This window comes from Azolla caroliniana, unplaced genomic scaffold (genome assembly GCF_043228905.1).
Source record: "Azolla caroliniana isolate FFs.n. ecotype wild unplaced genomic scaffold, voAzoCaro1.0.p SCAF_8, whole genome shotgun sequence".
Lineage (NCBI taxonomy): Eukaryota > Viridiplantae > Streptophyta > Polypodiopsida > Salviniales > Salviniaceae > Azolla > Azolla caroliniana.
In genome coordinates, this window is record NW_028230443.1 from 4,000,095 (window position 1) to 4,014,460 (window position 14,366).

The window sequence follows — 14,366 nt, forward strand, 5'->3', positions numbered from 1 at the left end:
TCTATTGGTACTAGCAAGAATGTGTCTATGGGTCCAGTGGTACTAGGAAGAATGCTTGTGTATCTATTGGTACTAGTGGGAATGTCCCTATGGGTCTAGTGGTACTGGCAAGAATGCCTATAGGTCTAGCGGCACTATTGGTACTAGCATCAACCCCATGGAGCAGGGTGTCCCATGGATGATCCCTACACACATCAAGACCTCACCCCACCATGTCTCATTAGCTTAATGGGGGGGAGAGGCGGTTCATGATTCATAGGTCTCTTGATCCTTCCATCACAAGATGGAGCTCCTTATACATGAGGGTAGACAATCTCACATCTAGTAGACAAGGTAAAGCTCATTATCCATTGAGGGCCATGCGTTCAATCAGTGTGCCTCTAGTGCCTAAGCTATTGGCGGGGAGAGAGAGGGGTGATCACATTCGAGTGGAACTTCTCTTTTTGCTCCACTCATTTTCTCTCGTGCCTCGGGTCTTCTCGTGTTGATGCCTTAGCATGGAAACCCACTCCCCCATTGTGTGCCCTCGTCACACAATGGATCAACAATCGCGTAAGCTTCGTTGGGAGTTGATCCTTCTTGGATTGATGCACATGTACCTCTTTATCCTTGTTTCTCATTGCTTTCACACTTGGCAGTCCAATGAAGGAGACTCCTTTGCTTGTATTGGTCAAGGAAGGAAACTATACGGTTTTTGCTTGCTCTAAGGGCTCGTCTATGTCTTCACACGTGTATTTTGAAAACACCTCTCGTAATTAGACACAATTAACTATTTGTTTGCTCTAAGAGCATATTATATATATAACATCATGCCATGCCTTGATTCTAACATTTTCCATTATTCTATGCTCGCAATGTTATTGCCTCGTCATTTTAAATATTGGGATTTCTCTTCATCATCGCGTATGATCGACTAATCGGGGAAAACAATGAATTGTAGATCCCAATGGTAAATAGTTCAACTTATCTATGTGATACTTTGATTATCAATTTGAAAACATGCTATAAGGAATTGGGTTATAATCAATAAATGTTTGTGGTCTAATTATTACTCATATAATGTAGCACCATTGTACTACAAAGGATGGTACCACCTATTCTATCAATACAACCCACATGATGCGTTTTGGGGACTCATATCATGGGGGCACGCAATTTCGACTGATCTCATCCATTGGCTCTACTTGGACCTCGCAATGGTACCCGATAAGTGGTATGACATCCGAGGTGTATGGACCGGCTCTGCCACATTCATCCAAGACGATGGGCTACCCATTGTCTTGTACACTGGGTCAACCAATGAGTCTGTCCAAGTGCAAATCCTCGCATATCCTACAGACCCCCAAGACATCTTGTTACGAAAGTGGACCAAGGCACCAAGTGTCAATCCTGTGTTGACGCCACCTCCCGGTATCCTAGACACTGATTTTCGTGACCCAACTACAGCATGGTTGGGTCTAGATGGACTTTGGAGAATGGGTATGGGCTCTAAGATTAACGACACTGGCATTGCACTCATCTACCAAAGCTTAGATTTCGTTAATTGGACGCTCCAAGGCCACTATTTGCATCAAGTAGATGGCACTGGCATGTGGGAATGCCTTGATTTCTATCCAATCTATGCCTCTGGGTCTCCCTTGGGTGTAGACACCTCTGACATTTATGGGGATGAGGTCAAACATGTCATCAAGGCCAGCATGGACAACACTAAGATAGATTTCTACACACTAGGAACATACAATTACTACAATCATACCTTCACTCCAGATGACCCTTCATCCGATCTTGGCCTCGGGTTGAGATATGACTACGGCAAGTTCTATGCCTCGAAAACGTTCTATGATCAAAACAAAGGTCGAAGAATCCTTTGGGGTTGGGTCAACGAATCAGATAGCTTGCAAGATGACATTGAGAAAGGATGGGCCTCTGTTCAGGTAAAAACAATTTCTACTAATTTAGGATTTCTAGTATTGTGTGTGATACTAACCATTTTGGATTACAAATGTTTTAAATGTGATACTAACCATTTTCTCCATTATGATTACCAATTGTATTACATTTTTCTCCATTATGATTAACAATTGTATTGCATTCAAATATAATTCCATTAGGGCCTTCCAAGGCAAGTTTGGTTTGATAACCAGACAAAGTCGAACCTAATACAATGGCCAGTTGAGGAGTTCTTGAATCTTCGACAATCCAAGGTTTCGCTAGACAATGTGTTGCTTGAGAGTGGGTCTATTTTCGAGGTTCCAGGAGGTTCAGGAGCCCAGGTACTTGTTATTTTAAGGAAAGTGGTGCACTTGTTATTTTAAGAAAAGTGTGCATATGAAAACAAAGATGCTTATATGTAGGAGAAATTCAAGGTTATTTTCCAAAATTTACAAATACTATACTATGTTGATTAAAATTATTAGTAGAGGCTACTAATCATGTGAAATTTACAAAGGTGAAAGACATTATTGATATTAACACAAGATTCATAAAGCAACAAAGAACCACTTAAAAGTTTGGTTTTTCATTTACAACAAAATTTAAAGTTTGAATTTAAGTTGACATGTGCATTGTGAACATTACTCCATCACCTCATTAATGGTGATAGAATAATTAGATATTGTAATATTATATCACGGTTGATAGACAAGTAAATTTAGAACGATTTTGATTACAGTGGGATATTGAACTTACAATTGATAATCCAATCTCATCATATGAGAGCATCATTAGTGGCAAAATTCATCAATACACTATGAATGATGATGGCGACGATGCAAATATATATAGTTGTGCTGAAGTTAGTGCATCAAAACAAGGTTTCTATGGACCATTTGGTTTATTGGTCCTTGCTTCTCATGATTTGCAAGAGCAAACATCAGTCTATTTCTACTTCACTACTATACACGGGAAATGGAAAGCTCTTGTCTGCAATGACCAAAGCAGGTAATTATACATTAATGTTTTGACTCACGACTGGATATATTTCCTTACCTTTTTCCTCCAATGATATATATATTCTCATGCTTCATACATGTTCGGCTTTCCTAATGTATATTCTCATTATAAAGAAGTAGCACATTGATTCCTAATGTATATTGTATTCGGCTTTCTTCAAGATCAACTACTGCAACGGATGTGGACAAGTTCATTTATGGAACATTTGTGCCCGTGTTGGAGAATGAAACAAGTCTATCTCTCCGTGTAGTGGTAAGTCTTATATATGTTAGGATTATGTTCACATATATGTGACCAAGGAAATTAAGTGCTTTGTAAAATTAGGGGTGTTATCTAGTCATTTTATAAAACTTTTGAATATTCTAGTAAATATCCAATTAGGGTAAATATTGTGTTTTGCCGTTATGTTAATTAGGATTACATTATGTGATGGTGATGTAGGTCGATCATTCCATTGTGGAAACGTTCGCACAAGGAGGAAGGGTGTGCATAACATCAAGGGTGTACCCCACAATAGCCTTGGAGGAGGAAGCAAAACTCTTCTTGTTCAACAATGGCACTACATCCGTGAATGTGACAAGCTTCAATGCTTGGCAAATCTCTAAAGTTTATATGCACCCTTTCTAATTCCCCTAGGAATTAATGGCCAACCTTGATTTGCCCAATTACAACTCTCCTTTTGTCCACTTGGTACAACTTATCCTAATCATGTTTGTCTATGTCCACTTTGCACAACTTTTTCTGATCACTTCCTCCCCATTTTTATTTTACTTTCAATAAATTATAAGATCATTTTGCCCTACTTCATCAAGACCACAATTTAAACTATCAAAACTTTAAAGATAAATTTTGGAAAATGAGGGTGAAATTGCCACTAACAATCGGCAACGGTTCAGTTCGAGAGGGTCCAAACTAAACCGTTGAAATTTTTTGAAACCTGAACCGAACCACGAAACCGTTAAACCGAACCATTACAATTTTCAAACCATTAAGCCATTAAACCAATAAAACCACGATTTCGTGTTCGGTTTCGGTTTTTACCTTAGGTCAAATTTTAAAATATTTCATTATTGAAATTTAAAAAATTGTAAAGATTTTCCTAAAATGTGAGGAAAAGGCATGAAAATAAAAAGATTGTTTAAAAACAAAATTTTTATTTTATTTAATTTTAAAAAAATAAAATAAAAACATTAATAAATAATAAATAATAAACCGTTAAAACCGCGGTTCTAACTGTTGAAACCAAACCGAACCGTTAAAAAAACCCGAACCTAAACCAAACCGTTTAATTCGTTAAGCCACAATTTTGCGTTTCGGTTTGGTTCAAACCAAACTGTTGCCAATTGTTAATTGCCACTTCCTAATAATTTATAATTAACTTTTGCATATAACTATGGGTGGACTTTTGAACAATTTTTTTATTTGGAAAATCTTCATCTTTATCTACATATAAAGATGACAACATTTTTTCCACATGTTCTTTATTAGCAGATAGAGAATGACATCATGTTTTCCAAGCTTTCATAGTTTACGTATCATATATTGGGAATTGATTGTAATAATCATGCACATTTGACCACAAATGTGAAATCATTGAACTTTTTCATGAACACAAATTCATCAAGCAAGGTTTTCTTAGATTTTGAAGGGTGACAAAACATATATGACACTATCAAGTGTCCGAGTCATTATTTTATTGAATCATTGATGTTTGTTGTCACACTGTTTCATGATTAACTCAGGGTTTCCTTCACATTAGATCGTTGTTGGGGTTGGAGAGACATGCACCCTTTTGAATGTCATTCTTGGCCTCCCCCTTTTTCCACACGTCTTCTTCCATAAGGTTCATTTAACTTTTAGTGTTAGGCACGTTCTCCCTCACTATTGGCTCTTATCCTCAATTCAAATACATCCCTAAGTGTAACATTATCCTCAGCCTAATGAGTGCACACACAATGGTGGTAGGGGAGTTTTACCTATGATTTCTACGAGGCAAATGTTGAGAGGTAGGTGAAGAAGTAAGTTGAATAATGGTATAACTAGCAATCGACAATGGCACAACTCATTTTGAGCCGTTATCGGCGTAATGGTATCAAGTTTAAACGGTTTTATGGTTTAGGGTTGACAATTGATTCTTTTCTTGAATATTTTTTAGAACAAACTTTACATTTTAAAGGCTAATTATGAAATTGTCAGAAAAATATTTAAATTTTTGGAAAAAAATAAAATTTGGAAAAAGTTAGAATTTTAAATTTTAAATTTGAATTTTGACCTAACTTGGAAACCACAAACTCGTAGTTTTAGCAGTTCAAAAATATCTAAAATCGTTTGGTTTTTGGATTTTTGTAACGGTTCGGTTTGAACATTTTAAAACAATTTCGTGGTTCGGTTTGGTTTGGTTTAAGTTCCATTTTTTTTAACGATTCCGTTTTAAACGGTTTACGTTTTACACTCTTCAACTGAACCATTGTCGATTGTTAGGTACAACGAATGCACTCGATGATGATTTATGGAGCATGAGCTTGTTGTATTAATTGAGAGGGGTATAGGAACTCAGGGTTTTGGATTGTGTATAGTTGGTGGACAATTAATGAGATGTAAGGGGTGCTATCCAAAATTGAGGAAGGTATGTACAAACAATATGTCTACAATGCTCTCGAAATTACATAGGTATAAAGATAGAGGTATGCATGCTCAATTGTAGAGATCAGTTGGTTGTCATTGACTAGGTCTTGCATCGATGTCAAAAGCCAAACCCCATCTAGGCTCTATCACAATCATGGTGTTTAGGTGCTTGGAATGTTGGATTTGTCAAGAGGATGCAGAATAGTTGCAATAGTTGAACGGTTGCTTGAATGGATAGATTGCGTATGTTGATGTAGTTGTTAATGAATGCATTCATGATCAACACCATGTGCTTCGAAAGGATTTTCATCGAGGAATGTGAGTAGTAATGACCAATTGAATAACAAGAAGGGGATGGTTGCTTGGGCTTTAGCAAAATTGGTTGATCCTCAAATTTATTTAACTGTTAAAACAATTTTAACATGCTTGAAGGGGTTAGGGTTGGCTAAAGGGAGAGATTAAGGTATATGGTGGTTAGGGAGCTCTAGCTCCAAAAGAGAGAGAGGGAGGGAGAGTGAGTTTAAAAAATAAGAACAAAAAGAAGAAGTATAAAAGTTTATATGCTCGATTTTATACTTTTTCTACATCTTGTATATTTACATTCTTTGCCTCCCCTCCCCCTTTTACATATAAGTATTATCTCCTAAGGTTCCCCTCTTGTACATCCCCTATGATCTTTGGCACTATATCCTTGGTTCGAGCATAACCTTTGAGGTTTAGCACATGCGCACACCAAGCCTTATCACAAGTACGCTAAGCAAGCTTACATACTCTCTCGAGGTTCTTTTGCTCATCTTCATGCTACAAACATTTTCTCTTTATCTTTGACACTATATCCTTGGTTTGAGGATAACCTTCTGGGGTGTAGCATGTGTGCACACCAAGCCTTATCACAATTATGTTAAGCAAGCTTGATGACTCATTTGACATAGAGCTCAATTAGTGCGACAAGTGCAAGATGGAGCTTGAATGCGAGACATGAATATGGTCGATGACCCATATGACTTGTCCTTCTTGGCCTATAATATGTATTCACTTGACTCACAATACAACCTCAGTGGTTTCCTCAACCTTCACGACCCAAATGATGATATGCTTGAGGCCATGTACGCTTGACAACCCAATTGATATGATTAACAACTCCCTTGGCAACATGATCAAGAAACTCTTATCAACAAACGCAATGTCGAAAAACAAACTTGGCAGCTTCATTGGCACAATACACTTGTCCAATGTAGTCCACTCACAAAAATCAAGGAAATGTGAAGATGGTTGAGCACAAGGAAGATAAGATAGCTCAAGTGAAGAGAGCATGGAACACTAGTCCTACATGGGTGGTGAAGGTGGTTTGTTTATGGTGAGCACACTTGGAGTAAAAATGGTCATGCAAACAACCAAAAAGTGAATGCATCACTCAAAGGAAAGGAAACGTTGTCCTAAACAACAAATTGTAGTTCCTTTCCTTTGAGTGATGCATTCACTTTTTGGTTGTTTGCATGACCATTTTTACTCCAAGTGTGCTCACCATAAACAATGATAAAGGGACATCAAAGTCCATCCAATCACATAAAGATGCAACATGAATACATTGTCATACAAATTGTAGTGGGAAACATGGATCTATCTAAACTTATCATCAGACGTATCTACACCAAGGGGCATGGCAAGAACCCAAAAAGTGTGCATTTTTTTGTAAGGTTCCTTGCCTACATCCACCAAGCTTGAGGGGGAAGTGAAGGACCTATACCAAGCTTATCGTATAGATTATTTGTGGCATAATTGAGCTCAACGGGGTGTATTGAGATTACAAGCTCTAACCAAACACTCCTTGGAGTAAGTTTGTGTATTGAAACCCACCATTGATGTTGGGAATGGGAGATCCCTTTTTGCATTGTGTTAAGAATTAGGTGATTAACTACGGGTTAATTAGTACCTAATTATATGATTATGTTAAGCGAAAGATTAAGTGATATGTGTGCGTATGTGTGTGAGAGGAAGAGAGAGAGGAAGTTAACACTATGAGCAACACAAGATGGGGGATGATTAACTCTATATTAAATTAACATCATCATCATCATCAAATACAAAAATACCCACAATGAGGTATATATACATCTCCTGTGCAAAGGTGCACATGTGTGAGTAGAATATACGTACTAAGGTGTAAGTCCTATATTAAATATACTTGGTAGTGGAGGATCTTGGCAATGTATCCCCACTTACGTACAAGAATAAAATCCTATTTAAGGGTTTATAGTCAACACTCCTAACTAGATTCTATCTAGGTAACTACGAAGTTACATGGTTGACTAAATAACTAAAGTAAGTTGAGCTTGATCTCTCAACACGGCCCCTCAAGCTCAAGTGTGAGGCGTCCGACATCCACTTTGGCTTTCGTGGCTTCGTGTGCTTCCGTCCAGCCTTCGGCTTTCTTCGCCGTGGCAATCTCGGGTCCTCCCCCTCAAGCCGGTGACGAAGGCTTGTAGTGTGTGGGCGAAGGCCGACTACTTCCACCCATCCTGGGTTATGAGCCGCTTTGGTGGAGCTCTTGGGCTCTTGTTTGGCCACTAACTTCATCGCAAAGGCATAGAGATGGGCCATGTTCTCGTTGTAGCCGAGCCGAGTGACGGGGTTCTTAGCTCTAGATGAGCGTCGAAGTTTTTCGTTCGCCGATGTGAGCGCCTTCTTTGCTCTGGGTGACCTCATGATGGGTACACCAAACTCATTGTCTAGTGAGGGAGCCGACACATCCAAATCACTGTTGTCGAGATGATTGACTTTGTATTCGGGCATCTTACCTTTGCCTTTGTCCAAGTTCGGACTTGGCCGCGACGTGCTTGGAAGGCTTGAAGGCTCATGTGGTCCACTTAGCTCGGTAGAGCTTGGACGGTCCTTTGGTGAAGGGCTTGGCCGAATATCATCCTCCGACTTGACGTTCAACTCTTCCTCGGTCGGGTCGGGTGGAGTCTAATCGGGCTTATACCATGATGCCAATTCGTCGAAAACTATGTCTCGACTCACCCGAACCGCTTGGGTCGAAGGGTTGTAGCACTTGTATGCCTTCTTCTCAGATGAGAATCCTATGAGGATACATTTCTCCGACTTCGCGTCGGGCTTCTGTCGGTTTTTGTTCAGGATGCGTACATTCGCAATGCTTCCGAACACCTTGAGGTGCGCGGCAAGATCGACTTCCTTCCGACAAGGAGCTCGTAGGGAGTTAGCTCATGCACTCCATTAGTGGTGCATCGATTCATGAGATAGACAACCGTTGATGCCGCTTCGGCCCAATAGAAGTTCGTCATGTGCTTCTCATGTAACATGGCCCGTACTACCTCGAGTATTTGCCGATTCTTCCTTTCGGCGACTCCATTTTGTTGGGGTGTGTGTCGACATAAGAATTCTCTCTAAATGCCTTCACTTTGGAGGTAGGAGGTGAATTCATCGAAGAAGTACTCCTTGCCTCCATCCGATTGTAGGCATCGAATGTGACAAGCGGTTTCTTTTTCGACTTGCCCCTTGAGCTTTTGGAAGTGGGAGAACACTTCGCTCTTCTTCTTCATCGAGAAGATCCACACATAGCGCGAGTAGTCGTCGATGAAGGTGACATAAAATCAGCATCCGCCGATCGTCAGCGTTTGGGCCAGTCCCCATACATCCAAATGTATGACGTCGAGGAGGTCTTTGCTTGCGTAGCTCTCCTTCAGGAATGGGAATCGATGTTGTTTGCCGAGTTGACATGTTTTGCATACTCGGTCGACTCGTTTCGACTAGAATGTCGGAAGTTCGATGAAGACTCCCTTGGTTTGCATCATTCGAAGCCGTTGGAGGTTTATGTGGCCGATTCTCTTGTGCCACAACTCGATGCTTGTCTCGGGTGTGAGACCTTTGGCATACATGGACGATTTCACCTCGTTCGAATCGAGGATGATCATGTGACCGTCTCTCTGTCCCTTAGCCATGAGTCGGCCATCTTTCTCGATGAAACAACCTTCGTTGTTGAAGCAAACTTGCATGCCTTGCTCCACGATTTGGCTGACTGAGACCAAATTCTTCGTTATTGTGGGCACGTGCAAAACATTTTTGATGCAAATTTGCTCGCCTTCTTTCCTGAATGGGACATTGCCAATGTGCCGAATAGGATGTGTGGTGTTGTCACCCGTCTCTATGAAGTCGGGTCAATCCGGTGTGCGCAAATCACTAAACCATTCTTTGTGGGATGTCATGTGATGTGAGGCGCCGGAATCGACGAACCACATGTCTTTCGAGTTGGAGGTGCTTGCGGATGTGGAGGCCGACATAAAGCTCGCTCTATGCCTCAATATGAATAGTCCGCCGTAGTTGGAGTTGGTGGCGTAATTCGTGAGTTGTCGATGTTGGGTGTGTGAGGAAGAGTGAGAGACACACAAGAAGCACTCACACAAAGAAGGCAATGGCTGGAATAACTCTCTCTATTGATGAATAATACAAACCTAGTAGGAGCTGAAATATATATCCCTAAGTACTAAGTACCACCACATATGAGTGACTCATGTATATGGTAACATGGGGAAAAAACCTCTAGCCAGCACTACAGTAAAAAGTGCTCATGTATAGGGAAAATGGTTCACATCAAAGCTACTCAAGGAACACGTAAGTGTAACAAACCCCCCTAGAGTGAATGACGTGAACATGTACAAGGAGTGACAGATCAGCCCCCACAAGGCAATAAGCCTAAAGCTTTGCGAAAAGCTTCAAACTTTTCTCGTGGAAGAGCTTTGGTGAATATGTCTGCCACATTATCTTGTGTAGGCACATATACCAAATCAATATCTCCTGCATGAAGGTGTTCTCTCACATAGTGATAATGCACCTCAATATGTTTGGTCCGTGCATGAAATACAAGATTTCGTGCAACAACCAATGCACTATGACTATCTGTAAGAATACATGTAGCAATATCAATCTCCATGCAAAGATACATCAAAAGGCGTCTTAGTCATATACACTCCACTATAGTTGTGAACATTGCCATGTACTCAACTTCACAACTTGATGTCGCCACTGTAGGTTGCTTTTTACTCAACCAAGATATACATGAGTTTCCAAGGAAAAGCAATTACCACTAGTGGACACGCGGGTATCGTAACAACCAGCCCAATCACTATCTGTAATAGCATGCAAGCATGGCTGAGTATCTCTGCCATAAAAGAAACCCAAGCTCAAAGTGCCTCTAAGATATCTAAACACACGTTTCACTGCTTGCCAATGCTTAGTGTCAGGGCTACGCGATTCAACTAGGAGACTGCATACTGTATATATCCGGCTTTGTATTGCATGCATATATAAGACATCCCACAACTTGTTGATAAAGAGAAGTATCAAATGCATCACTAGAATCCTCAATAGAGAACCTAAATCATGTCTCCACAGGTGTGGAAACTGGCTTGCAATCCTCAAAGTCAAAGCGTTGGAGTAGTTTTTCAACATACTTTCCTTGATGCATAACCATTCCCCCCTCAACGGACACAAACTGGATGCCAAGAAAGTAGCTCAAAAGACCAAGATAAGTGACTTCAAAAGTATGCTGCAAATCAGCCATAAGAGAATCAAGTTTTGCATCACATGACCCAATCAAGAGTATGTCATCAACATAAAGAACGAGCATTAGAAGATCAGCCCCATCTTTGCGTACATAAAGCGTGCTTTCAATCGGACTACATGTGAAGCCAAGAGCAATCAAGTGCTTATGGATTTTTTCATACCATGCATGTGAGGCTTGCTTGAGACCATACAAGGCCTTATGCAAGCGACAAACCATATGCTCTTTCTCTTTCATAGCAAATCTAGGAGGTTGCTTCACATAAACCTCTTCTTGCAAGTCACCATTTAATAAAGTTGTTTTTATGTCCAATTGATTCATTTTCCAACCTCTTTGGGCATCCAATGCAACCACGGTACGAATGGTAGTCATGCGTGAAGTAGGTGCAAAAGTTTCCTCATAATCAATTTCATATTGTTGTGCATATCCTTTGGCAACCAATCTAGCTTTGTAGCGATCGATACTATCATCAGACTTTTGTTTAATCTTGTAAACCCACTTAGTACCAATCACATTCTTTCCTTTTGGCAATTCACATAACTCCCAAGTACCATTCTTATGAATGGAATCCATTTCTGATTGCATAACACTCATCCAATGTGAATCATCACACGCATCGTCAAAAGTAAGTGGCTCCTCATTACATGCTATTGCAACAATAGAATAATCCACAAAATTACTTGATTCATGGCGAGAACTTGATCTTGTTCTACCAAGTAAAGGTGCACTCAATTTGCTATCTTTCAAAGTTTGTTTCAGCCATGGCATAGTTTGTGACCTCTTGATAGCCATACGTTCATTATGTAATACATCTTCAATATGTACATCATGCGTGGGCTGAATTTCATGCTCATTTTCAGCCACATTTTGTTGCAAATGTTTAACCATGTTTGGTTGGACATTTCATGCATTTTCAGCACTTATTTGCTGGAAATTTTCATCCCTTTGAAACTCACTTGGCTGGTCTACATGTCCATGGTCAAGCGCACCACTTTGGAACAAAGGCATGAGTGTATCAAACACATCTTGTGAGCTAACGGTTGATTGCGTTTTGCATTCAAGAAAAGGGAAAGCTGAATTTTCAGCAAAACCACATCTCGACTCACAATAATTGTGTCCGTCAATGGATGATACAAACGATATCCCTTACTTTCAGCACTATAACCAACAAATATGCATTTCTTTGCCTTGTCATCAAGTTTGTGACGTTGTTTTGATGGCACAAGAGCATATGCCAAACAACCAAACACACGCATATGACTAAACATAGGTTTATGTCCATTCCAAGCCTCATATGGCGTAATGACTCTCAACGCTTTTGTAGGGCAACGATTCAACACATAATTTGCACACATAACCGCTTCCATCCAAAACTTGTTAGGGAGATGTGTTCCTTTAACCATACATCGTGCCATCTCTAAGAGTGTTCTATTTTTGTGCTCCGCAACACCATTTTGTTGAGGTGTATATGGCACCGTACATTGATGTAAAATGCCTCTTTCACAAAGAAAAGCATTAAACTCATGTGACATATATTCGCCGCCACGATCCGTGCGTAGAGTCAAGAGCTTATTTCCGGAAAAAAATTCAGTCATAGCTAAAAATGATTTGAAGCAAGAAAATACCTCATTCTTTGCTTTCATAGGATACACCCATGTATAGCGAGTAGCATCATCAATGAAGGTAACAAAATATACATGCTTTCCAAAAGATGGAGTCTTTACAGGACCACACACATCACTATGAACAAGTTGTAATTTTCTTATAGTGTGTGTATGACTATCTTTTGGAAAAGAAGCACGATGCATTTTTCCAAGAATGCAACCTTCACATGCATGTTTTTCAATGGAGTCAAGTGTAGGCAACCCAATAACCATATCCTTCTTTTGCAAGTGAAGCAAACTATTGAAGTTCAAGTGACCAAAACGAGCATGTCAAAGCTCCATTTCAGCCATGGAAGAAGTATGGACAACCAAGGCATTTAGAGAAGCCCTCTTGTATGTATCCAAACGATACAAGCCATTGCATAATGTATCGAACATCACGATAACATCGCCATTAATCATGAACCATGCACTTATCATCAATAAAATGTACATGAAGTCTAGCTTTGGCAATCAAAGGAACCGAAATTAAGGTCTTCTTGATACCGGGCACATACAATACATTCTTTAAGATGACAACACCTCCATTTGCAGCCGAAAGCTCAATTTCTCCTACTCCAATGATAGGATAAGACGCATTGTTTGCACACAACACATGCCCTCCTTTGGGTGCATCTCCCAAGGATGCAAAAAAACTTTTGCATGAAGTAATGTGCTTTGAAGCACCACTATCAAAGAACCAATTCGAATCAAGCTCACTTACAACCATACATTTAGAGTGCAATGATGAATCATAATGATATGTAACAACACATGCCCAATAATCTTGGGCTATGTTGGCTTCATCACTCTTTGCACATGAAACATTTTCAGAAATGGTCATGCTAGATTCCTTCTTCTTCTCATTGCGCTTAACAAGCTTGCTACACTCTTCAATAGTATGGCCAACCTTCCGACAATATTTGCATCTCTTCTTTTTTTGTAAATCACCATCATTAGAGGAATAAGTGGAAGAGGGAGGTTGAGGCTTTGGTTTTGATCACCATACTTGCTTTTTCCTTTTTGTGAGATAACAAGTGCTTGTGTTCCCTTTATCAAACCACTTCTATTCACTCTAGATTGTTCTTCTTGCAAAAGAAGAGACACAACCTCATCAAATGCATACATATCAGTATTCCCTTTTGCAACCAAACGAATAGTAGTAGCAAAGCTTTGAAAAGATTCAGGTAATCCTTTCAACAACATAGAGACAAGTGATGTATTCGAAATAATCTCATCTATGTTTGCCAATTGCTCTTTCAAATCTTTGATGTGTGTCACATACACATCTACTGACTCATTTTCAGCCATATATACATCCTCAAGTTGCTTTCTCAAATATGCAACACGTGCTTCATTACGCATGGCATACAATGAAGCAAGAGTGTCCCATGCTTGTTTGGACATAGAGCATGATCGAATATGTGGAACTATGTGACGCTTCAGAGGAAGTGCAATCGATGCATGACCTTGAGCATCTTTCCCATCCCATCTAAGTTGCTCTTGTGTGGGTGGAGTAGATGAAATCACTATACTCGAAGATGAACTTGTATCTGTGACAGTAGATT

General features: G+C 39.9%; 1 protein-coding gene across 1 annotated transcript; it reads left to right on the forward strand.

Annotated features, from left to right (window-relative positions):
• The first annotated feature begins 543 nt into the window (after positions 1-543).
• LOC147860837 (acid beta-fructofuranosidase 3, vacuolar-like) lies at positions 544-3,754 on the forward strand. The gene is made up of 6 exons (XM_087323415.1): positions 544-949; positions 1,066-1,934; positions 2,112-2,273; positions 2,672-2,940; positions 3,114-3,204; positions 3,394-3,754. The coding sequence occupies exons 2-6, from the start codon at positions 1,197-1,199 to the stop codon at positions 3,577-3,579; spliced, it is 1,446 nt and encodes a 481-aa protein (XP_087179541.1). The 5' UTR covers positions 544-949; positions 1,066-1,196; the 3' UTR covers positions 3,580-3,754.
• The last annotated feature ends 10,612 nt before the right edge of the window (positions 3,755-14,366 follow it).

Excerpts from the sequence above, each read along its gene's own strand:
- LOC147860837 (XM_087323415.1), top strand. The coding sequence starts at position 1,197 with ATGGTACCCGATAAGTGGTATGACATCCGAGGTGTATGGACCGGCTCT. Across the intron at positions 2,274-2,671 it reads CAGGAGGTTCAGGAGCCCAG|TGGGATATTGAACTTACAAT; the intron begins GTACTTGTTATT and ends TTTTGATTACAG. Across the intron at positions 3,205-3,393 it reads GTCTATCTCTCCGTGTAGTG|GTCGATCATTCCATTGTGGA; the intron begins GTAAGTCTTATA and ends ATGGTGATGTAG.